At 36.2% G+C, this 27,187-nt stretch overlaps 1 protein-coding gene across 1 annotated transcript in view; it reads left to right on the top strand.

Annotated features, from left to right (window-relative positions):
* LOC145664892 (uncharacterized) overlaps positions 1–27,187 on the top strand; it is a 117,620-nt gene that overhangs the window by 81,785 nt on the left and 8,648 nt on the right. The window contains exon 3 of the mRNA XM_081731955.1: positions 24,207–24,407. Within this exon, the coding sequence (XP_081588081.1) occupies positions 24,207–24,407 (201 nt within the window). The remainder of the gene's footprint in view (positions 1–24,206; positions 24,408–27,187) is intronic.

The raw sequence follows: 27,187 nt of genomic DNA, 5'->3' as shown, positions 1-27,187 counted from the left end.
TCTCGGGTTCTCGTTTTATTTATTACGCCATTACTTTCTTTATTACACCATTTTCTTTATTTCTCATCATCACCGTCTTCTTTAGCCTAGTCGACATAACTGTGGGACGAAAAACTTAAAATATTTCATTTAACTTTTAGTAGAAGTAGGAATAAATAAAAATTTGGGTGTCAATATTTACAGGAATTTATGGATAAAACACATTATTTCAAGATGGTAGAGTAATATCTAAAGAAACCTTTTTATGCAGGCGATATATGTACCTCTAACTGAAGTATGAATTGTAAGGTAGAAAAATATAACTAACTCTATGGCCTATGGAACCCGGAGGTTCAATGCCGCGTTTACAAAAGCTCTCAACTGAATTCTATCCTTAGCTAACTGCATCGTTTCTACTTTGTATTCCAATCTCTGCGAGATTCATGTTAATATTGTCCTCCCATCTGCGCCTAGGTCTTCCTAATGATCGTTTTCCGATTGGTCTTCCAGCCAAGACTTTAAAAGCGTTTCTACTTTCTTCCATTCTAGGTACATGACCCTCCCACCTAAGCCTCCTAGACTTGACGACCCTAACAATGTTGGGTAAACTATATAACTTATGTAGTTCCTCGTTATGAAGTTTCCGCCATTCCCCATTCCCGTTCCTCTTAAGTTCGAATATTCGTCTCAGGATCTGGTTCTCAAATACTTTCAGTCTATGTTCTTCCCTCAGAGTAAGTGACCATATTTCGCAACCATACAGAACCATACAGAAAAAAATAAATAAATGTAAATATCGTTATCATGTAATCCTTTATCTTTTTCTTAGTGATCATTTATCTTTTACTAGGTTTCTCTCCGGTGATAATGTACGATCTATTTAGCCCCACTGTTTTTGCCGAAGTATCAATGAATAGTTAAGTACTAGCATATTTCTCTTAGTAACATACATAGAATATATTATAACAAAAAATCCTCAATATAGTGAATAATTGGGGATATATTATAGATTAAATATGTGAGTACAGAATTCTACTACGGGTTATACCATCCTACTTTTCATTAACACCTATCACCAGTCAATTGACAAATCTTGACAGCTTTTTATTGCTCTTTTGGAACTTTTGTATTTTTATTGCCTTTACTTGAAACATGAAGCTACTTTCGACAGTAGTTCCACTACCATATTAGCCTGTGTTCCACCAACATTCAGAATGATACCTTCCTTGCTTTGGTAGCTGCGAAAGTCTCAACTATATTATCAAAATCCAAAGTGGATGCTATTTCATTTTTGATAGAAAGAATCTCTAGATTAGTGAATCTTTCTTGACTCATTGTGGAGTGCAAGTATGATTTTATCAATTTCATTTTGCTGAAAAGACCTTTCACATGATGCAACAGACACGGGCAGTGCTACCAAAATCTGAAGAGCGATTGCCAAACTTTAGTAAATGTGAAGCCCCATTGAAGATACATATTTCAGGATGCCTTGTAGGGAAAAGTCAAGTTGCTCTTTAGCTTTCTGAGCACATCTTAGTGAACGGATTATATCCTTACAATCCTGAAATAATTCTAAGCCATCCAGGTCATTTTCGTAGAACAAAGCCAGATCAGAGCAACATGCTTTTAGCCTTTCCTGGCTCTCATCATCTAGCTGCTGCACAAAGTTGGCCATAAAACACAGGAATCCAAATCTGCCGTTCAGATCATGCACCTGAGTAAAATGATCATACATTTGTTGTCTTATCCCACTAGAATTTCATTGATAGAGCGCTTCACTGTGCACTCAGGGGTTCATTCTTTGCTTCTTCAAGCATACATGTCCTTCTCCTACTGTGTGTACCCACAGTTATGTTTCATACCCTGTAACTTCCTTCAGCTGCGGATATGATTTCCTCGCCCAGTTCAAGTCTCCAGGTATCAATGGTGTCAGCCAGGCTCTGTAACTGAATAAGAGCTTGATTGAAACTCATGTCCTGAAATTGAAGGCATTTTTGGATCCGGTCAATATAAGAGAGATCTGCAGACCAGAAATATAGTAAAGCGATGAAGTTAAATGACTGGATGCTTGCAAGAATAAGATCAGCATCTCCTCTAGTATCAAGCGTTTCAGTCGAAGTGTCACGCAAATCTTCCAACAGATGAATTACTTCATCCAATTGACTAGAAAGTGCCTTCAAAGCTTCTGCTTTTGAACTCCATCTAGTGTCACGTTCACGTTTCAGACCAATATTTACGTGATTTTGCAGCACATTCCATCGGTGAGTAGATCTAGAGAAGAATACCAACAAACGTTCCATTGTTCCAAACAAGGTGACCGCCAGGACGTTAATGTGCGCAGCATGTAAGCCATAAAATTCAATGAATTATTGTTACAAGGAACGAAAATGGCCAAAGGACTTATATTCCCTATCAAAGTTTGAATTCCAGAATATTGTCCGGCCATTGGAGTCTGATTATCACAAGACTGGCCTCTGCAATCTTAATATCAAGCCTATCACGTATCAAAATTTCTTCAGTATTTCAGCAGTCTTTCCTTCGACAAAGATGAAATCAATAAATGCTTCCCGAACTTGAACAAAGTCACGTTGTAAGTCACTCAAGACAGCTGTTCCACATGAGAACAATCAGGAGTTGAATTAAATATAATACTGAAGTATTTTGAATATTTGAACACTTGTTTTCTTATTGAGCATTTTCTTTACTCTAAATTTGTGGGCTGAAATGTAAATTCATATGAAAAAAAAAAAAAAAAGCAGAAATGGGAAACCAGCTTAGCAAAAGGGTTTCGCTCGCTGAAAATTCGACTTGTAAAGGAAAAAAAAAAAAAAAAAGACAGAAGGAAAACAAGTGAATCAGCGACTATAGCGTCTGCACCAAAGAGCTTTTAGTTAGCAACAGAACAGGCCCGTATCCAGGGGGGTCTAGGGGGGGCGAGCCTCCTAAATTTTTACTGGCCCCCTCTAAACTTTTCATAATAACTTTGCAAATGAACTATAATGTGGGATGAACTATAATATTTTTGGATCGGGCCCCCTTAACTTTCACCGCCCTCTACATTTTCGAGCTGGCTACGGGCCTGCAACAGAATGCTAGTACCCTAATAAAGCATTATTTACGTTCCCTTATTTCTACCCTTCTCTTGAACTGACATATTTCAATAAATAAATAAACAATGATATTTTGGGAAACAGGCTAGCAGACGGGGCCCCATTACTTGCATTATAAGACCTTAGAATGTAAACAACACAATATACTTGGACTTCCTTTTATTATAGTTTAATCTACACTCAACTTTTGCCTTTAAATTTGAGGTTATTGAACAGAGTAAAACTTCTTTTTTATTCATATTTAATCCACATACATTTTTTCCTTTAAATTTCTTTGGGGCCCTAAGAGAGGAAAACTTTTATTTTATTTATTTTTGACCTACATTCAACTTTTTTCTTCAATTTTCTTGCGGGCCCCAAGAAAGTGAAACGTATGTTTTATTTTTTCACCTACATTCAGTCTTTTCCTCTAAATTTCTTTGGGGGCCCCCAAGAGCATGAAGCGTTTATTTTATTTTTCATCTATATTTAAAGATTTTTCCTTTATATTTCTTTGGGAGCCTCCAAGATAATGAAATTTTTATTTTATTTATTTTTAATCTACATTCAGTTTTTTTCTTTAAATTTCTTTGCGGCTCCCCAAGAGAGTGAGGCCCGAAGCTATAGCTTGTTTAGCTTATACGGGAATCCGGCACTGTTTAGCTTTATTAGACAGATATTTCTGTTGTTTCATCCGTTATTTGGTGTAATATTGATTGACAATTAATTGCGTTTACATTTAGGGAGGGTGTGGATTATAAACCTTGACGGCCCTTGTTCGGATCATGCTAACAAGGTTCCTTAGCAAATTATTTTTTTTTTTTTTTTACCTACTGTCGGGAGCCCCGCTAAGTGGGGCCCGGGGCAGGGGCACCGGTCGTCCCGCCCTTACGCCGCTACTGAAAGCCACGATTTTAAATATGCTACTCTATCATAAACAACGAAGGGAAGACCTCAGAAAGGCCTAAACACTACAAATACAATTTTATTGTGTCTTCTTTTTCTTTAAATAATAACCTATTGTGTTAGTGAAAGATAAAGCAAACACACCTGCAGAGGGAATATTGTAAGCTTTTTAAATAGAATTCAATACCAAGCTTCAATCTTAATATATCAGTTTGCAATTCCAGTGCAATTAGCCTTTTTTCTGGATTTTCCTTCTACATCTGTTACATCAAAAAAAAAAAAAAAAAATCCACCTTCAATGATAAGGAACTTATTTCTAACAAAGACAAGACTACTTTTCACATCAAAACTGTGATAACTGACTAAACGGAACAAGCATTCGCTACTGTTCGAGAATTGAGTTCTTGTATTTGACAACAATGCTGTGATTTGTTTGACCATTTGCTTTAGCACTGTCTATGTGACCTTAAACTAATGCGACCTAAACATGATTTATGAATGCAGTATTCAAATAGACGGTTAGCTTAGTAAACTTAACTACCCTGTTTCCAACAAGAAATATTTATTTTAAATAATACAGTTATGACAGATTTTGCTGCCCCCTGCAACTGCACATGTTGCACATATGGTAGAGCCGGCCCTGCATGGGACCCGAATCACATAAACTCTCGCCGGGAATCGAACCCGAATCTCCCGTAGCGAAGGGACATACCCTAAAAATATATCTACAAGGAACTCTTTGGGTTATAAAACAGTTCCCTTTATGCAAGTGGAAAACCACCAATAGAATATAAGAGTTCTAAGGCAATAATAATCTATTTTATGCAAAAGATAGTAGTTAATACTTAAACGCGTTACTATTCTTTGTCTCCACCTGGAAGGAGCAAAGTTATTTAATTATAAATCTGCTAATAGAATGCAACTTTTGAGGGCATCAGATGGAATATTTTTCACAGAAAACATATTTGCGCACATTTATGGTAATTCCAGATTCTTAATAATAATAATAATAATAATAATAATAATAATAATAATAATAATAATAATAATAATAATAATAATAATAATAATAATAATAATAATAATTAAAACTGCGCTTCAGTTAGATATTTAGTATACCACATATCATAATATAATTAAAACATGATAATTTTGATCATCCAGTGCCATAATTAATCGAAGGTTAGTTGGCACTTCTGTTTATGGCATGTTAATGGAGGCCTTCAATTTGGGAACACTTTTTTGCTTTCGCCTCTACGAAATACTTGGGACTTGGAATCTACTGAGACCTCTTCATGATAGTATTATTATACGTGCAAGTCAAATTTTTTAGCACATTATTCGAAATAATTGTTGAAAAATTCTAATTCTTTCAATAATTTCCTTCTTATTGTTCTCCAAAAGATCTGCCTGCGTTGGACGACATGACATTCAAGAGAGAGTAGTGAAAACAAGTGAGTTTTGGCAATAATACGAATTTTAATAGCACGTGTCACAGTTTCACACTAGTAACGCTCCTCTTGTAGACATAAAATACAGTTTCTACACATTGTGCAGAAATACACTCACCGGTGGAAAATAGAATCTAATACAGTGATCTTTCATATGCACTCACTTATTTTATTCGTCATAAAGCACTTGTAGTGATTTTACACTAGTGTCCCTTCACTTGTAAACCTAAAATACAGCTGTATTACTTTATATATAATTCTGTCCCCTGTAGAAATGTGTTCCTTATAAATATGTTTTTCTATGCAGAGTATTGAATTTTACCTGTAAATTCTGCAACATATGATGTACCTAAACTTAACCAGCGCCCTATTAGGCCTATATGCCTCAGGCAGTAGTGTCGTAAGTGGTTAGAAAATAATGATTAGTGCATTTTCTTTCGTTACCTTCCAGGTAAAGTGCTGATAACTTAGAACGACATTCATCTGCCATTTTTCATCATCATGCATCTTTTTCATCGTCTGCACCTGAAGATATAAAACCTCAATTGAGGTTATGAAAGAAAGAAGAAAGTGATAATTTATCTCAACATTAAATTTTTCTTCTTTTTATGCATTGTAAGATCATTTGCATCTTGCATTTGCATTATAAAATAGTAGCGGCCTTCCAAGGTCACTGCACATGTAGGAGACTAGAAACAAGTCATTGGACAAAAAAGAATAAATAAAAACAGAAAACGGAAGGAAATGCGAATCCTCAGACAAGTATTAACAAATCGAAAAGCCATTGACCTTAAAATCACAATTATCGAGAACGTGAGAAGCATTTATAAAAAAAAACAGGAGCAACCTATACTAACTACCTGTAAACAGAAAGTTGCAGTTCTTTTTTTCCAACAAAAACAAAGCACAAAAATCTTCGTGTCAAGTACTGATAGTATAAGGAACCATGTTAGTTGACATAACGAAAGCTTTATAATCAATGACAGTGAAATAGAAAACATCAGTTGTGAACACCCGAATTTCAGAACCTGAATTTAATATATAGAAATATACAGTCATAGAAAAATTAATAGCAACTCTTTGGAATTTTATGCATTTATAAGTATTTCAAAGAAGTTTCTACCTAAATATGCACAAACATACAAATATTATACATCAAATTAAAGGAAATTTTGTGTAGAATCCAAATCTGCTCACAGAAGTTATGTAACTTTACAACAATTGATGACATTCAACAAAGTGTGTGGGAAAGGAATAGTGTTGTAAAAAAAATTACGTTCGTATTTTTTCAGAAATGTACGTTTTTTTAGAAAAAACATTACCTCTCGTTTTTTCTAAATTTCGTTTTTTTTTTCAAACAGTCATTTGTAATGTATCCATGTATTTAAGTATGAAATATTTTTATGTACGTGTGAGTACCGTAAAATGCAACATAAATTAAACGCTATGTACTGATACGCTACAAATATTTTACAATTTATATGAATAGCATACCTACTAACAATTCGGGTTTCAGCAGTTTTCATCAATATCAACTAAGAAATAAAAGTAGAAATGAAATTTTGTTTTTTCGTGAAAACAAGCCTTTAATAAGTACGAAAATAATGTCACGAACAGTATAAAATTCAAATAACTTGTCTGGAGGTAAAAACTAATACTAATTTGCCTACTAATATTTTTCTAGGCTTAAGTTTAGAGTTGCCCCTCCAGTCCAGAGTTGCCCTTGGACTTTACAACATACAAAAAACAGTGCTTAAAGTATTAAAAATTGTTACATTTCACTTAGCTTCAGTACTCCGTGGGCTTCACAAAAATTTAAAAAGGTTTTCTTCATTATTTTTGCGCATCCGTTACACCTGTTCGCCATATTTTACAACTACCATGCTGCTGAAACCTTCCGCGAATGCTTCCGCATCCGGCAAATAGTACTAACTTCCATATATCTTTTCTCGTATTAAACATAACTCTCCTGCCGAATTTACATTCCTAAACATCAAATAAAAACTTCAAATTATCATTTCTTACCTCATTTCTCCTGTAAATTTTCCTGATTTTTATAAAAAGCGGAGGGGTAACTCTAAACTTAACCCTTTTTCTAAATGTCATATATTATAAATAATTTGCCGACTAGATATATATGATATGCAGAGCCGGCTCTACCATATGTGCAACACGTGCATTTGCATGGAGCGGAAAATTTGGAGGGTCCGGCAAAATCTGTCATAAGTATATTATTTAAATTAAATATTTCTTGTATTTCTGCATAATATATAGAAGCTGTGTTTTATGCTTACAAGTGGAGCGTTACTAATATGAAACCATGCCAGGTTCAATTGAAACGCATATCATTGCAAAAACCCACTTGTTTTCACTACCCTCGCTTGTGTGTATACCCACCTTGGACGCACCCTCGCGCTACGGCGCGGGTATATTACCTTCGCTCGCTCTGACTCGGTAAGATAGCATTCGTGCTTTTTAGTGCCCACCAAGCACAGGTTGGTTTGTTTTTATGCACTAGTTTTTATGCCATACGTTCGGAAGCAAATCGTAAAAGAATTGTAATTTTTCAACAATTACTTCTGGTGACCCCCTTGAATTTTATCTATGCTAAGTGAGATATTTTCATGTCGCCCACCGCAAATCTTTTAGGGAACAATAAGAAGGAAATTAGTGAAAGAATTATGTTTTTTCTACAATTATTTCGAGTGGTGCACCAAAAGTAAAACTGCAAGGATCAAGATATTAAGAAAGGAAAATAGAATTAAATAATCTCAGTGTAGACGACAGCTGTACAGCACACAATGCAACTTAAGTGATTATTAAACAAAAAAGATACTCTCATGTTGTTCTTGAAACTGTGAAAAAATAAATACAATTCGAAAATTTAATGTCAGTTTCCTATACTTAAGAATACAAATTACACGTTATTCTTCCACAAAAAGTACGCCACAATAAATGTTTTCTATTTTTTTAATTCATGGGCTCGTAATTTATGAGAATTATATTTTAGACACAAGTTAACGTAAAGTTATCTAAATAACAATTATATTAATTTATTTTTCTAAATTTTAAAATGTGTTTTAACTGTACCAACAATCATTCCACCACTTCAAATTTTGGACTGTCAAAATATTTTGTTATTAGACACAAGTTAACGTAAATTTATCTAAATAACAATTATATTAATTTATTTTTTTTTTTTTTGTTTTAAAATGTGTTTTAACTGTACCAACAATCATTCCACCACTTCAAATTTTGGAATGTCAAATATTTTGTTATTACATAAAATATGTTTAAATTATGTTTCGAAAATATTATTTAATCTTTGCTGACTGAGAATAAAATAATTTATGTATTTTGTTTACCAAAGACAGTCATGAGTTAAAAAAAAGCTGAAGATAGTTGTATGGATTATTTAGAATATAGTGTAACAGCATCGTGTTTTAGAGTTGGCTTGATAGCCGAGCGTGCTAAGTCATGTTTCTTTAACATTTATTTTGTAAATTTAAGATGTCACTTTTACCTGGTTCATATCCCACTGTGTTCTACGTTTTTATTTTTTTCAATTTTATATATATCCAATTATTCTATTGTTCTGTTGCCCGCTTATTATCCTCTTTTGTTGTACCGGTTGTTCCAGACCACTCCTACATCCCTCTGACAATCTGAATAAGTAGATCTAAACAATTTTTTTTTTTTAGAAAACGGTATTCTTAAACAAAGCAGTATTAAAACTTTCATATTAATATGCAGATGTTGCATTGCAAGGTCGGTTCTTTTCCACATATTATACTTTAAGGAAAATCTTCACATTGGCCTACAATTACCGATTTACTTTTTTTTTTCAATACTGGTTAAACTGGGATGTTGATTATTATTAAGGTTGTATTCAAGTAAAGTGATAACATCATTTTAATGTGGTGCTGCGAAGAGGAAGAGGATAAGAGGGAATTTTTATATTTTACACTAGTTGAGATGGGATTTTAGAGCGTTTCAGGTAGATATCAGTAGTAAGCAGTGTTCGTAGGTTTTCTTAAGAAAATTTCCCTCAAATGTGTCAAAATTTTCCATTTTCTTATCAAATTTCTCCCTAGTTTGTTGAGTGTCCAATTTCTATAACACAAGTTATGTGATAAGATTAATTTAGCCATATTAAAAGACGTGCCAACCGTATTTGTTTAATTTGTTTGCCTTTTGATTCTATTCTTTTACTGTTTCCTTCACTTGTTTGACAAAAAAGATAAATATACCCATCCAACAATGGGTGCAAATTACGCTACTTTCAACACACACACACACACACACACACACACATGCACACAAAAATATTGCTATTGTATTGGTTTATTTCTGAGGAACAAAGAAAAATTTAAGCATTTATATTGATTAATCAGTTAATGCGAGAATTTCGCTGGATTTTTCACGTTTTATCAAAAAATTCCCTTTTCCCCTTTTTGCTAAATTTACCTACGAAATTTCCCTAGATTAGGGAAATTTTCCTTTAACTACGAACACTGCTGGTAAGTAGTTGAATTTCGCAAATGTACCTACAGATGGCAGGGGAAGTTACTTTGATATATGTCATTGCATTGAATTGCATGGGAATGGTCAACCTTTTCTTTTCCAATATATACGAAAGTAAGAAAATGTGACATTACAGGCCAGTAGCCAGGCTAAAAACGTAGGAAGGACACGGTAAAAATTAGGGGTCCGGTAGATCCAACCATACTATAGTTCATTTGCAAGCCTACCGTGAAAATTTTTAGAGGACCAGTAAAAATTTAGTGGGATCCGGCTCCCCTATATTCCCCCCTGGATACGGGCTTGACATCCCATTATGTTCACCCAAGCCGCTCATATACCAGGGGTGCCCACAAGGGGGGGCTATGACGCAAACTGCGTCATTGAAATATTTGGGGGGGTTAAAAATCTATATAAATATGTTTGACGGGGGGGGGGTTAAATTAATCGAAAAGTTTTTTTTTCATGGAAGAATACCTATGGATAGACAATTGCGGGGGGTGCGTCATGGACATAAGGGGGGGTGGGCACCACTGCATATACTGTGTATATATTACTAGTAGACTTAAAACAAGTTGGCCGAGATAAGACAGCGAAGTGCTAGAGATGGCAAATTACAATGTCGTCACTTGAGAGCAAAATATTAAAGATATTTGATTAAATATTCCAGGAAATGGTTTTTCATGTAATGCAGATAATGTGTCATAGGATGTCCCAAATACTATGTTCTCTCTTACAATCTTGTTGTAACACATAAAAAAAATAAAATAAAATAAAAGAAAGAAATCATTGCTATGATAAATCGACTTCTGCACTTGCAATAATATATTTATTTCTAATGCAGTGACTATGAACGTAATATATATAACGTGTGGAAAACTTGCGTATGCGTTTCTCATAATTAGATAATTTATAGCGTTACTCAGAAATTCTGCTTTCGAATTATTTTTCTTCACGAATGCTTTTTTTTTCTCTTTTTTCAGAAATAATCACACATAACACAGGAAACAAAAGCGGTAACACGTCCATTAAATTAAGCTAAACAACTACGGGGCGTTTTTCTTATTTTATCTCTTGAGGGCAACTCATTAAAAAAAGGAAAAAGGAAAATGAGTTTGTAGTCGGCTTTCATCCCAGCTTTCACATGTCTGTACTTTAAAAATGCTTTATTATTGTTTCGTTTTAAGAGAAATTTTTGATTTTTCCTTTGTAAACGCAAACAAGAACAAATTAAATTATTTAAAAAGGGTTCAAACGATCCTTCGTTCAAAGAATGAAAATTGTAACAGCATATAGATGTCTGAGGAGGACGTAAGGCTATCTGAGCCATATTTGAACATCTTTAAGACGTTTAAGTAGCGTCGCCACGAATTTAATTTGACTTGACATCATTAGCTAGGGATGCTATATTCCCTCATATTAGTTATAAATTAATTATAAAATAATAATAATAATAATAATAATATGTAAATTATTTGTTTATTAATTGAAGATGTTAAGTATCCCTTTTTAGCACCGAGGCTATATGAGGTGGGAACCTACAGTTTAAAGAGGAATCCATACCACCGTATTGAATTCAAATTTCAATGCTCTCACGCCGGGAACTGAACACAGTACGAGATGCACCAAAAGCGCGTGCTAAGCGCTAGACCTGCAGGGAGGGCTAATCGATAAGATCTTTGAGAAGGAATGATAAAGTTTCGTGAGGCTGTTCTGCATGGAGTCGATGACATTGTAATAGTGAATAGTCTGTGATGAATGTTATAGTATAGTTAATAGTCTGTAAAGAGTGATATGGTGAATAGTCTGTGAAGGATGTTATAATATAGTGAATAGTCTGTGAAGAGTATAAGAGGACAATAGTCTGTGACGTTTGGCGTGAGTCGACAGTTTATGAGCAGGAATTGGGGATACAAGTGTTTATGTTACAAGAATTGCAAGAAAAAGCAGGGACAATTTCTTAGCATGAAAATAACAATTAGTATCCGTGATGTAATTTGAAGTTGTATGCACCGCGTCCTTGATTCAGTTACTTAGAGGGAGCGGACGGATGTAGAAGGCAGTGGTTGTATGCATGTATCTGTACCAGTAAATAAAGAGTAGCCTAGGTTGTAAAAGTAGTTATTTAATTCGTAAAAGTAATAGCAGACACTTGGCTGGTGAAATGATGCACCATTTTGTTTAGCAACTCAAATAATTTATTTAGTGTAGAAGCAAATGCAGTGCTACTAGTGGCGGCCGGTGGCTGCTGATCTCGGGTGTTGCAGTACGTACGATCGGAGACAGAAAATAGAAACTGGATTCATTAACTAGTCAACATAAATTTAGACGCACATACTATGTGATATGTGAAAATAAATATAATTATGGCAAAAAAAAAGAAAAAACTAAAAAATAGAACATTTTATCCACTTACTTATATTAATAGAAAATATATTCTCCTCCTTTTGATTGTAGCAAATTTTCTTGTCTTCGTCGATGAATGGCAATACTGGTTCTTGAAACGTCGTATTCTTTTAAAATATTTTAATTCTATTCAATGTGCAAAAACACCTTTCTCCTGCCCAATGCATTGCAGAGTTTTATAAGGAAAATTAAATCTTTCAATTCAGCGTCACACGATTACGTCCGTTACGGTAAGAGATGCGGATGTTTTAGACAAGTGAATGATGATAGAATGAGAATGTGGCAGGAAAAAGTAGTATCCTGAGAAAACTCACGGACACGATATTGTCCACTACAAACTTACTTGGCCGGGCATCGAACTTGGTATCTCACGCGTCAAAAGTAAAAACTACCACTGAGCCACCATGTTCCCATATGCAAAGCTATCAAAAGTATATGATACATTTATTTTATAGAAGATATACATATATACTAAAATACAGTGGCGGCGATTGGACGTTAAAAGTGGGGGGGGCAAGACATGATCTGAATATGTGTATATCAATGTTAATATACAAATTTCCCTGGTTGAAACTATATATATTAATAGGCCATTTCAGAAAAGTGGGGGGCAACTGCCCCCCTTTGCCCCCCCTAATCGCCGCCCATGCTAAAATATTATCTACAGAGGGTGAGATGCATTACAGTGTTTAGCATAAACGTCTGTTTGGATAAAGTTTCGGAAAGCAGAAATGTGGTTTTTCATTACATCCAGGGGTAAAAGTGAAGGGAAACGTGGGGGTACGTCGTCCCCAGACCTCGAAAAGCATATGTACGGCGTCCCCCCAGTTCCTTAAAAATTACAATGGGAAAAGATATGTAGGGTTCTTTACGTCATGCCGGTATCTACCATCCCCCTACCTTTTCAGATACACTTTTACCCTTGATTACATCAACGCATTTTCTAAGGATTACTAGAAATTCTGCAATTCTTGTCAGAAGCAAAAGCATCCAGGTTGTTGTTCAACGAATTTCGCCGTCTTCAGAAATGAAGGAATCATATTAATAATTCCTGAAATACGATACTGTATATTGACTTATTATTATTATTTGGTTCACAAATTACTGTACAAGAAGTCTTCATTATCTATATAAACTAATAATTAAATTGTAAATGCGTGTTTACTTTCATTTGTTTACTGCACTTCTACATATTTTCTTTCTTATTTTGCAATTCTGCGATCAACTTTTTCTTAAAAATATTAATTTGTATTATTATATTGGTTTGCTTCAGCACAATTCCATAATTTAAATATAATTATGAATCAATAAAAATGAATGCCACTTGTTAATTTGTAGTGAAATAATATTCGGAAATTTTATTTAACGCGAAAAGTCTTCTCGTTCACTGAAAACCGTCCCGCGTTGCACAAGCACTGCAACGACCAGGGTCTTTAACTCCTGAGATAGGGGGAAAGCGACTTAGTATTCGCTCCAATGTCCGTGTTGTAGAAATCTGGTCGTTGTATGTTCGCTGCAACGCAACATAAATTAGAGATTCTCTGATGGATTGTTTTCTGCTATTTAAAACGGATTAATGGATTTTACAGTTATAGAATAAAAAATATATCATGTAAGGTATGTAATGGAGTAACAGAAAGTAAAATTCTTCACTTCTTTATTACTACTGTTAATATTTTTTTCTTGAAAATCTTCTGTCGTTGCGCAACGCTGCAATACTAACATTAGCCGCCACTGAGTGTTACCAACATCCACTATACTGTGACAGTTCGTTTGCACGCATTGGTACTGTACCTGAACAGTTGGAACTGTTTGTTTTCCCATAGATCGAAGCCATAGAAACACATACCTTTAAAATTATCTTCCAGCACGCTGGGCACCCTATCACTGTATTTGTATTGTTTCTCATGCTTTGGATATTCACTGGATAGGGTGTCACGAATTCACTCTTAGAAATCCCTGCATTTGGTCGAGCTGTGGATCTGCGTCTCCTTTTTCGGTCGTGGAGATGATGTTTGTTCCAGTGTGAAGACTGTTGCTTTGTCTCAGGTGTTGTATCAGTATACCAGGGACGGCACTAAGGGTGGGCGGGGGTGGGCGACCGCCCACCCGATGAATGGTCTTGCCCACCTAACCGCCCACCCCAACAGAAGTAGAATAATGAAGGTGATATCCTGTACTTCAAAAGCAATAAGTATTACTATTGATTGTAATGTAATAGGTTCTAGGATTGTGTTTAACTCTGCAATGAAAAATGATTTTCTTTACAAACCTAATTCCAGATAGGGGAGAATGGGGAAATAGCAGTCACCTAAGCAAAAATCGTTATAATCTAGCTCCTAAAGCACGAAAAGTTTCCGCGATAAGTCGATCCTATAGGTAATACTGTTTCTTTTATTGTGACCAATTTCAAAATACATCTCTTATTTCATTGCCAGGCTAAAAACGAAAATATGAGCATACTCAATTGACCGTTGAGCTCCTCCGTGGCTAAGCGGTTAGCGTACGCGCCTTTGGCGTGGGAGGCCCGGGTTCGATTCCCGGCGGGAGCTCATGTGGTTCGGATTCCACGTTAATCAGTAGGTCCACGTCTCGTATAGCCTCGCTGCTGAACGGGACGTTAAACTCAAAATCAACTCAACTCAATTTACCGTTATTTCCCACACGGTTGGATAATGGCAATCAGGGATTTCCCCATGCTTTACATATGGAAAAAGAACTTCAACACCATTAATATTTCAAATTTATTCATTAACTTTAGAATAGTTGGGTATCTACTTGGACAGATGATAAACAGCAGTTTCGTGTCAAGAAGATTTACAAAAATACTTATTCATTGAAGTTACATATATTTTTCGTCAACACCTTAATATATTTGAAATATAAATCTATTGGTATTGGCAAAAAATCATCAAATGATTATATACGTCTGGATCCAGTGGAAGTTCCTTGTTCAACTTCATAATCTCTGGCCTCTGAGTTAGATTACACTTGATGAGCTTTGTTTAGGGATTGGCTGTCAAGACTTGTTTATTACCGTTTATTTTAATGTGGGGGAGCCCCGGTTACTGATTGCCATTACCCCATCCGTTTGACCGGGGCTACCCAAAATGCATGTTTTGAGTTAAACACGGTCAACACCAACATACAAACAAATAAATGCATTAATTTATTGATTGCTTTAGAACTATATAAGCATAGTGTTTACCTAAAAAGTCAGTTAATAAAAATATCAAATGGAATAGTACTTACAGTGTAGAATATTTTTGCTAATATTACATCAACGCAGCGAGAAATACAACACGCCTTCATTTAATGCTTATCACTCCTACAATGGCGTCGCTCTCAAAATTACTTTATCTGACAGCTTCCAGTAAGGCGCCATCATCTGCTTTTATTTACTACAAGTTTTTCACGCTATATCGAACTAACCGGGGTTATCTCCTGACCGGAGCTACCCCTCTATCCCCTACAGTTGAACGCCAATTTACACTGGAATAAGCCGTCTTCACCCTAAAAGTGAACATTTCCTCTCATTTGAGAAAATTGAACCACTTGCACGTCATTATAAATGTGATGTCGATAGTGTAGAGGTGGAAATGAAACTTCTCCCGAAAGTTTTGAAACGTATTGAGGAGGAAAAGCAATGCAAAATTACCTCCATTTCTCAGTTTACTGAAGTGATGGATCGTTTCAAAATTGCTTTTCATGAAATTCACAAATTAGCCGTAATTGCTGTCACCATTCCTGTATCTAGTTCACCATGTGAACGTTCTTTCTCGTGTCTTAAACGGGTTAAAACATATCTAAGAAACCGAATGGCAAACTGTCGCCTAAGCGATCTTTGTTTCCTTTCAGTAGAAAGAAAACTTGTAATGAATATTGCTGTCGACAATGTGGTAAAATTATTCGATGTTGGACATAGCAATCAACGCAATGTACTCCATTAAGGTGCAGGTATAAAAGTTTATTGTAAGCTTGTTCGTACCATGTGACCCTTCATAGTTTAAAATACATTGTTGTTTCTGTGGATCATGATGAAGTTTTGTTAAATGCTATTTACTTCTTTATCCAATTTATAATTGTTTTATTTTTTTTTAACTTGAGTTTCAATGTCAAAGATTTCTGTGTAAGATATGATCAAACAATTATGCTGTCGAATTTCCCTATTCTTTTAGTAACATAGATCTTTGCTGTTACATATAGAGATCACGTCAAAAAATCTAATGTGCACAAATTAAGGATATACGAGAGAAAATATAAATGATTTATTTTTTTTTTTTGTCTCTTGCTTTTTTTTTGTAATAAATGCTTCAAAGATAAAAATATTTACAATAGCCTATTTTATTCTTGTTTTACTTTACTTATTGTGTATTTTATGATATTAACGAAAGGTAGAGTATTATCTGTTAGTCTGTGTTGTTTGAACCTTTTTTTATTTCTATACATTCGTGTGCATTCTTGGAGGGAGAGGAGGTAAAGCTGTCTTGAACTTCATCGACTACAGAGTACACACCGTTATTATTGTTAAAAAAAATGGAAGTAGAGGTAGTGTGTCTGCCATGCGGAATTCGGTAGGTCGAGCATATAGCCACGAACTCCCGCAGCCCATCCTAAGTCCTGCATTTCTTCAGTCCCACCAGGCGAATGCCGGGATTGTACCTTCTATAAGGCCAAGACAGCTTGTTTCCCACATCCTTGTCCCTCCGCTATTTCGGTCTGAGCCTTAGCTAACTAAAGAGTTTAAAGATTGAAATTTAATTATTGTCCAAAAAAAAAAATGTCTACATTACCCAGTTCTTATTTTCATTATCCGCCCACCCAGCAACTAGGTCCGCCTCTTTCCGCCCACCCCATCAAACGTTTCTGGCGCCGTCCCTACAGTATACCCAAGTTTCGTCACCAGTAATGATAATGAAGAATGGGTCATCCGAGGCACGCGGACAGATTTCTTGACAGAGTTCGAGGCGGTGATAGCAACTTCGTTCTGCTCCTAAGTTAGTAGCCTTGGGACGAACTTGGCAGCAACACGGCACATGTTCAAATCACACGTAAGGATTGCCTGCACTGTTCCTTATGACACCGACAATAGCAACAATGTTGTAGATTGTTTTCCAACGAACCTCATGCACAAGTTGCGAAGGATTTCAACATTTTCAGATGTTGTGTTCGTTGAAAGTAATCCTGATCTTTCGTCGTCTTCCAGTGATGTTCTTCCGCTCTTGAAGCGCGCGTTCCACTCAAAACACATCGAACGACCCAGCATCGCCGTATAGTTGTCGAATCATGTCAAGCGTCTCTGTGAGGATTTGCAGTTTCACTCAGAATTTCGCGCTCGCTCGTTGTTCTAACTTGCTATCCATGATGAAATCACAGACATGGAACGCAAATGGTCAAAATAGCACCAACTATTCAGCTGCCGATGTACACAGGACGATCTCTTGGCACACTCACCCCTGTGTCTGTAAATGCAGCCTTGGGAGCCATCTGTTGGCTTGTTATAGAACTAGTCTCGAAAGTTTTTGATATCGTCTCGTATATGCTAAAAATAAAGTGAAGGTACTCAACAACGTTGTGTTCTATTTATAGTCAATTTAGCAACTTGAGATCCCAAAACATTCAAGCGTTCCGTTCAACACCGAGGTTATATGAGATGTGGATTTACAGCTTGCGTGAGACGCGAATCACATAAGTTCCCAAAGAGAATCAAATCCGACTCTTCCATACCGAAGGCGAGTACGCTAACCCAGGGGTGCCCACAAGGGGGGCTATGACGCAAACTGCGTCATTGAAATATTTGGGGGGGGGTTAAAATCCTATATAAATATGTTTGAGAGGGTGTAAAACTTAATCGAAAAGTTCTTTTTTTCATGGAAGAACTCCTACGGATAGACAATTGAGGGGGGGTGGGCACCACTGGCTAACCATATAGCCAAAAAGGAGTTCATCTAATTGCCCGAGAGGAAGAGTGGGCCTGAACACAGTAACGGAAAGCGAAATTTCAGGAGACGAACCTGAACCTAATGAACTTAGGCTTTAACTACGACAACACAAAAAAGTATTAGAAAAAAACTTCATACATCGCACTCTTAGAAGTTACAATTTTTTGTAATAACGTGGCTTTTCCCTCTGTTCTCGGAGTTTCTTCATCTCATCAATTGTTTGTAATTTCCAGCTCAACAACCTATAGCATTTTAATTAAATTCTATGATTCTCAGTAAACCAGACGAAGGTAGAAGAAGCAGGCTGAGCAACTTTATGATTGACAAAATTAATGGTGACAGGCAAACAACATCGATGATTTTGCAGTGGAGACGATGATTTTGCAAGTACACCAAAGACTATTCGTACACTGGCAATACTTCTCAACTTTTCTCCCGCCTCTTCGTCTTCCTTATCGGGCTCTTAGGTTTCTTTGTCTCGCTGCTCCGAGCGAAAGACGAGCACTGGCGTCATATATATAGCCTATAAGATATAAAAGAAATATGTTAAATTTATTGGGCCTTATGCAGAATTGTTTTGACGTATGATTAGCACTATACTAAGGGCTTGACTAACACATGGTTATCGGAAGTATATTCGGAATCTCATTAGCACGTAGCATGTAGTAGTAATCTGTTAATCACACGTGACTAATTAATTTAGAGCGGAGCGTACCCGGCTACGGTTTAGCAACAATCAGGGCCGGCCTTAGGTGATGCGAGGCCCGATTGGGAATATTTTGCGGGTCCCCAGGTTTACAACTAACTTGAACTAAGGTGTGTAGAACCAATACATATTGATACATATATATATTGCGCACTCCCTGCTGGTCTAGGGGTTAGAGCGTGCGCCTGTGGTGTATATAGTCACGAGCTCGATTCCCAGTGGGAGAGCATGCAAAATTTAACTTCATAAACACCCCCTTTCATTAACCATCCAGCTCCTAAGAACAAATCATAGAACGAAAAAAAAAAAAAAAACCTTTTCGTTTCAAAAGTTTAACAGAGATTTTGCAGTAAGACTGGATGGAAAGTGCGTGAAAGTTAAACTTAACATATATAAGGTACATTTCAATATAAAATTATATATATGCAAATCTACAACTAGCAATATTAGTATATCATATCTGAAAAGGACATGGATCTTCACAGAGGTGCTTATTAAGACAAATTCTAAGTTTTCATGAAAGAAATACACGTATGCAGGGTGCGAATTACCGGGGGGGATGAGGGGGATTTCCCCCCTCAATCACATTTTGTTCCCCCCAAAGAAGTCAGCTGAAGTATCCGGGAATGCTCGCTTTCCCCCTCAAACTATGCTTAGTATAACTCCAAATTTCACTGATTTTTGTTATTTCTTGTAAATTTAATCTTCTAGCTGTATTTCGAAATGATCGATGTAAACTGTTCAGTTTTGGTCATTTCTACTTACCACCTAATTACCCACTATTTTCAACGTTGTTTAGTAGAACTATATTATTATGACTACGGTTGTTACTTGCAACTGTACCTTCGTACCCTTCAGTTCGTCATCGTTTGTGAATTTGAATGTACTAATTGCGTATAACAAAGCCACATATAGATTTATAAATGTTCTTAGCGGTTGGCCAAGAAGAAGTAAACAAATAGCTTCTTCTACCATACTTGGCGAAGTTCGGATATGTCATATTCATCCTCTATATTTGTATCGATTATCATCTTATTTTAATTTTTGTTATAACATGTTATTTCATTTTCCAGTGTACTCTTTGTTAGCACATGGTCTTCATTCCCTAGTAGGTTGTGTGTATGCAACTCAAAAGTTGCATTTAATTTGTGATAATTAGCATAGTAATCACTGCTTTTACAGTTTACGGAAATGAACTTTTGAAACTGTACTCAAAATCTGAGATATAGGTATTCTCTCGTAAGTATATGTTAACGTACATGCTGGGGGATACTCTCCTAGTGAGCAGACATGTTAATGAAGGTGATTTTTAGGTGAATAAGCGAATTATTCAAGATTTGTTTCAGCATTTGTTAATACAACTGGTTCTCCGTGTCATTGTCCGTGTCTGTATAAGCATTTCAACTGGAGCGTTTTTGTTTTTTTTTTTTAAAGTTAACCCTTCATTTTTCCATCTTTTCGCTGTACAGTTTGCTGTCCACGCAATTAATGTTGTCTGAAAAACTTCAGTGTAATGTTTTACTTTATTTGAATAACGTAGCCCATAGTGAATCAACTCATCTTCAACCTAACAGTAAAGTAATTTTTAAGTGTTGACTTTCCGTGCCCATCACGGAATCGATATTTGGAGAAAAAAAGTCGTGATGAGCACAGCTTTAGCGGGAAGTAGAAGCACAAGCTCGAAATTTGAATTGAGAGATTTTAAATATTTGGCCTTCGATTTGACCTTGATGTGAGAAATCGGGACCAGCAACAATCCATTTCTTATTTGATAGGCTAATATCTAGATTTTCTTAAAAAAAAAAAAAAAAAAAAAAAAAAAATGTCCGGTTTAACTGATAATTTTAGTGGTTTTCACAAGACTGAAGTAGGTTTCTTTTCGCAACCTGTATGTATTAATGCAAAGTGGAAGCTTTCAATATGAGTGGAAAAATTAACATATGCTTGTGATCATGGCTATCGCTCGAGCCGAATTATTAACTAAATAAACCTTAGAGAGCTACGGGGACAAGAGTGAGTACAACATTAAAACACGTTCAGAAAGGTTTAGTGGGGTGTGTGTATGTGAGACAATATATATGTGCATAGTTATTGTCCGTAGATTTATTAAATTAATAAATCTCTTATTTATTACAGATGTCACATATATATATATATATATATATATATATATATATATATATATATATATATATATATATATATATATATATATATATATATATATGGGGGTAAGGCATTTATTGTCTCATTTTGAAATTTGAACCTTCAGACTATGTCCTTTGGCCTAATTTTATCCCCCCCAATATAGATTATCTAATTCGCACACTGCACGTATATGATACTAACCATTGAAAACACGTCATTTACAAACGTGTGTGTATATTGTTATTACGTATTCTTATACAGGGCACTACGGAAACGGCCGACAAACTTCGCATATGTGTTCAGAAGCTCGATACAAGAAAAAATCTGCAACTTTGATCAAAAATGTTTAAGTACGGAGATAGGGATAATAAAAGGGTGAGAGGAATGACTAGTCCCAGTAATTACTTTTAATTTGGTCCCTCTCTCTCCGTAATACAGCGTTTCCGACCAAAACATTTGTCTTGTTTTGAAATCCTGAACACATGATAAGTTTGTCAGTTTATCCCCGAAACACCAGGTAGGCCTATGTTTACTTATAAGCATGATTAAGAAAAATGATTAATGGCAAAGACAGTTTTGAGACATTTTCCCATTTCTATGTTGTGGAATCCTCATTCAGTAACCTCTCATCACGGACGGGTCCCATTTCCCTTTATGACGTTTTTCATCTGCAAAATAGTCTGGTGAAAATGCTCAGCCTGTTCATTGCTTATAGCAGCTAATTTTTTAGAGAATTAACTCAAATGGAAATGCAGACAATAAAGGAATCTTTTCTCCGTTGGCCTTGTAATTTTTCAAGAAGGTTCTGTACCAGTATTTTATAGTTTTCTTATTTTACAAGTAAACTTATCGATATCGAAAACTATTGGCAGAGAAGAGTGGAATATCAAGAAACGAGCATAAGCAAAATTTAAAGTGCTTCCGTACATAAAGACGGCCGCAGTTGCCAAAAACTTGATTGATGAGAATAAGCCATGACAATGTTTCAAGTTTGAAAATTTTATTTTATTTGTAAAACGGGTAAAGGGATGATAAACAAAAACACATAAACCGACATCGAGAGGAAGAGGACATCTATTTGAGGGTATGCTTATCATGACCGCCATTTTGAAGTCGGCCATCCTGGGCCATCCTGTAACTCGCTTGACTATTTTCAAATAGGAAGGGGGGTCATGTAATATATCAAATTGGGCTAGAGTTTTACGTGAAATACAATGTTAAAGTCTATGCTTCCATAAGTTTATATTTGTAAGACATAATGAAATGCACATTGATATGAATTCGTTGGTTCAAAGATTTCTTAACAGCTGTATCTTTTTGAAAAGAATTCAAGTCAGGAAAACCTAACGTGCCCTAGTTAGAAGATCGTACGTAGCTACTTATGAAAGGTATAATCAGTTTGAAATTGTTATCGACTGCGGACAAAATGAAATGCTGATGAGACAATCACAAATCTTAAGGAACTGATGGAAGATGGATGACACATTTTCCATTGCATTATTCGAATTAGAAGACAAAGTAGCAACATACTCAGTACGCACTAGCATACATTCGGTTTTCCTGACTTGATTTTTTTTAAAAATACATTCATGGGATTTTTTCACAGGATAGGGCAAAGTTTGTCCTCTGGTTTTGTGTTTTTAATATAGCTGTAATAAGAGAAAGGATATTTAAAGAAGTCATACTGAGGCTGATTTATTTGATACCATCTCAATATTCACGGTAGCATCACATGGCATAATCAGTAAGAACGCCAGGGAGCTTTTACTTAGTGGAGTTTTCAAAATAAGAGAGATAATGATAAACTCTACACTCAGAATAATGATAGACTATACATTTTTACACAAACTCAAAGAAAACAATATTTTAACGTCCAGGTGTGAGTGTAAGGAAATTTGGGGGAGTGTTAGTGGTGTTGGGAGTGTACTCCCTGAACATAAAATCTATTTTTACAACAGAAATTGTAAACAAGAAAAAAAAAACTACTGCAGCATTAAATCCAGAAAATACCGTACTTGCTTATGCCCGGAAGCTTAATACAAACTATTCATTTACTTGTTAGGGAGAGGCCATACCCTTCCTTGTGGAGTCCATGGATGTACCTGTATTGCAATATGTTTCGAGAGTTTCAGAGCTATAGTCACTTGGCAGGGGGCCCCGCGAGCAGAATGAAATATATCAATTACATGTATTAGCACAACACACTTGTTCGCTCTGGGGTCAAATATGCTGTTAAAACGGCATTGGAGGAGAGTAGATTAGACTGGAGAGTTAGAGTAGGTGGCACTAGCGTGGGGCCCGATTGGCAGCAATCGGTCCAATCGGCTTAAGGCCGGCCCTGGCAAAAACACATTTCCTTTATGAGAATACAAAGACAATAACATGTCTGTCTGTCTTTCTTTCCTTTCACCTCATCGGGTGAATTAACTATGAAGCAGCTATTAAACCGAGTCCTCTACAATAGCAGAACTGTTTCTTGAAGTGAACAATAAGAGATGAGTAGAAAATTTCCAGTTTTCTGAGGAATACATACAACTGATCGATAAATTATCTTTCCTTATAATTACAACATACATTATCTTTCCTTATATTGGTGGGTATCATTACTTGATTTCTACTTATTACTGCCATAAATACATTCCTCAGAAATGAATAACTTAATTATAATCCGATTTCGTAACTATTTATAAGTTGTTGTGATGTCAAACCACAAAGAAAACATTTTAAATTTCGTATTTCTTACATTTCCATTTCTATAGACTACGTCTGTATTTTCGTAGTTGCCACATTTATTTCTCTCATCCGTGATATTAGGGTTAGACCCCCTATATTAGTTAATCATACCCAAGCCAACTTATTTACTGAACTCCCAAGCAGACTCTGAATACTAGAAAGTACACCCTCCTTAGTACAGAGCTAAACAACACAAACTAATCGCGTGACCAACAATTGATTAAACAGTGATTGACGATTTCTCTTCGAATACCACTCGTTTCTTTTCACTTTGTAATAATAATAATAATAATAATAATAATTGTATTTTTCTTTTGCTATGTAGGTCCATGGAAATGGTCAACCTGTTCTGGCTCCACCAGTGCCTCATCTAATCCCAGCGCCGTTAACTCCACGTCCGCCACCACCTTCTGCTTTACAATACGCTGCTCCGCTTCTTCCACCTCATGGCTACTTCAGGAATCCAATGGTCCCGGAAAACTACCAGCACCTCAGGAACATGCCACCCAACGTCCGAAGAAGTATGGTGGGTATCATTACAAATATAGTATTTGAATAACTTGTACTTTTATTAAACAATTCGTTACGTCAGTTATCCGTAAAGCTTGTGTATAGTCTGTTCAGTTTAAGCATTAACCATCATTGCTCTCAACATATCCTGGCAATAAATTAACCTTCAGCTCGCTAGTCTTTAGGAAAATCTCATTAAAGATGGCAGCATGTGCAATATTGATGTTAAATGAGACCCCATGAAACTTTGTTGATTAATTCGAAAACTGTGCAATCCCACATCAAATGATTACCCATCCCAGTCTACAAAAATAATGTGAGACATTGTTGTATGTATTAACACTTCATGTGTAAAAATAGCGCTAAAAACAAATTTAAATGAAGGTGCTACTTCTCTCGCGGCGATAACAACTTTTCGAAAGGGAAGTTCGAAAAGGAGAAATGAATGATAATAAAAAAGAATGGTGATAGGACAATATGTAATACCGTGAGCGGAGTTCGAACCCACGACAGACACCAATTGCAGCCGCCAGCCTCTTGCCTTTGACCACTCGATTATGCAAGCAGGCTTAATAATCTTATCTTCTCATCGTACAAACGTAAAACATAGCCAGCTAACAGAGCATTGACACCAATGTATGTCTACCAGAAGTATCTCGTACAGAATTGACATTAATGTGTCTACCAGAAATAACTTACGGAGCATTGACATCAATTTGTCTGCCAGATAACTCAGAATCTTGGCATCAATTTATGTTTACCAAAGATAGCACTAACATCAGTTTATATCTGCCACAGATAACTCAAAAGGCATTTACATTAATTTATGTCTATCAGAGATAACTCACGCAACACTCACAATTGAGTTTATGTTTGCCAGAGATAGAAACCCTCAGCGCAGCGTGAACGCAGAATTTGATTTGTCAAATACTTGTTCCATGCAACAGTTGTTCTTGCGTTATCGATAGAGCGGCTTTCCTGATATGTTAATGGTTAATGAAACAGGTGGACAGACTATATAATAGTAGCAACGTTAGAAGTCACTCGAAGTTAACACGCATTTCATTCTTCGTTTTTTTTTTTTTTTTTTTTTCAAAATAACTTTGGAACACAAAGCAATATTAAAATTTGGATAACATAGCATTGTATAATACAGAAAATACCAGAACTATTACAGGGTAACCAAAAAGGTTCTTGCCGTTCTAGAGCAGTGATAAACAAAAAACAATACAGTGTATGGTACGTACCTTTAAGGTTTCGAGGTAATCTCCATCAATATCCAACATCTTTTGCCAAAGTTCCTGCAGCTACACAATACGCTGATGATAAAACTCAGCGGTCGAGGATGCAAAGAAGTCCGTGAAGGCGTTCTGCAGGTCTCCCTCATTTGTGAAGGATCTCCCACGGAGATGGTTATCGAGGGAAGGAAATAGGTGGTAATCTGTTGGCGCACGGTTCGGTGAATATGATGCATTGCAGTGTCTCCCAGTCAAGTTGCTGAAGGGTCTCCTAGGTCCTCTGCCACATGTGGCCTGGCATTGTTGTGCAGGAACAGCACACTCTTGCGATTCACCAATGTCGGCTCCTGCCGCAATGCTCCTTCGCAATTGCTGACAGTGAACCTCAGCAGTGATAGTATGAGCAAGTGGAAGGAGTTCATAATGCACCACTTGCTGACAATTCCACCATACAGAAAGCATAACCTTTCTTGGGTGCAGAGAAACAGGTGTGAGGAACAGGGTTATTTGGCGACAACCAATGTCTGGTACGCTTGAGGGCATAGAGTAAGGATTTTGGCAATGCTATACAGGATCCACTTTTCGTCGCCAGTGAGCAAGCGATCAAAGTTGGATGTGTTCAGGTGCCGAGTGTGCAAGGATAAACAGACTCGTTGTTTCTTGTTGGTCGCCGACAATATATGGGCATCCATTTACTTAACTTATATGACTCCCTTATCCATGCAGGTGCAGTCTGACTGTTTCAGCGGAAACACGAAACATTTCTGCAAGTTCACCACACATTAGACCATTGTCCTCAATGGCTGCTTTCAGGGCCTCGTCATCCAACACATTTGGCACTCAATTGCGAGGTTCGTCCGAAAGGCTCTCATCTCCCGAACGGAATGTCTGGAACCAATGCCTGGAGGTGTATTTGTTGCGTTCACAGCATTCTTCCCAAATACTTGGCATATGCGGCGACTTGATGCGGCAGCGGACATGCCCACTTTAAAGTCATACAACAAATACACGCGAACAAGCTGCTTCGGTGCCTTTATTTTTCTTTGACACTGGACGAGCTATGACTGCTGTGTGTGCATAACGTACCTACAGTATATGGCCGATGGAAAGAAAAATTCCTGATCGCTTGGCAGCCACGTGCGTCATTTCATTTCCCCTCTGTGAGCGTATGATTAATAGGACGTCAAAAGCGACAACAACTTTTTGGTTACTTTGTAAATGGAGTAGTAACAGACGTTGTAATATGACTATGACATCTGCTGACAGCAAATGACATGTTCAAAAGTAATTTTAAACAATAAAAATTACGATTTCACAATTACTCTGAAGAGTGTGAAGTAACTTTCGAATTGCTTCTGTTAAACTAGTAATAGAATAACGTTATAATAGGCTTCAGCCCATTAAACTCTAGAGATGAAAGTTTTAGTAGTAGTTTGACACAAGCAAGCAGAAGTTTATTTCACTTTGCAGTTTACTTTTGAAGTCGTAATATTTATTTATATATTTTAAAAGTGTATTTTTGAATAAAATGTCACTTAAAAGTGCTTTTAATTAACTT

This window comes from Thermobia domestica, chromosome 11 (genome assembly GCF_964235325.1).
Source record: "Thermobia domestica chromosome 11, izTheDome1.hap1.1, whole genome shotgun sequence".
In the NCBI taxonomy this organism is placed as follows: domain Eukaryota; kingdom Metazoa; phylum Arthropoda; class Insecta; order Zygentoma; family Lepismatidae; genus Thermobia; species Thermobia domestica.
This window is presented reverse-complemented; position numbering and strand designations above follow the sequence as displayed.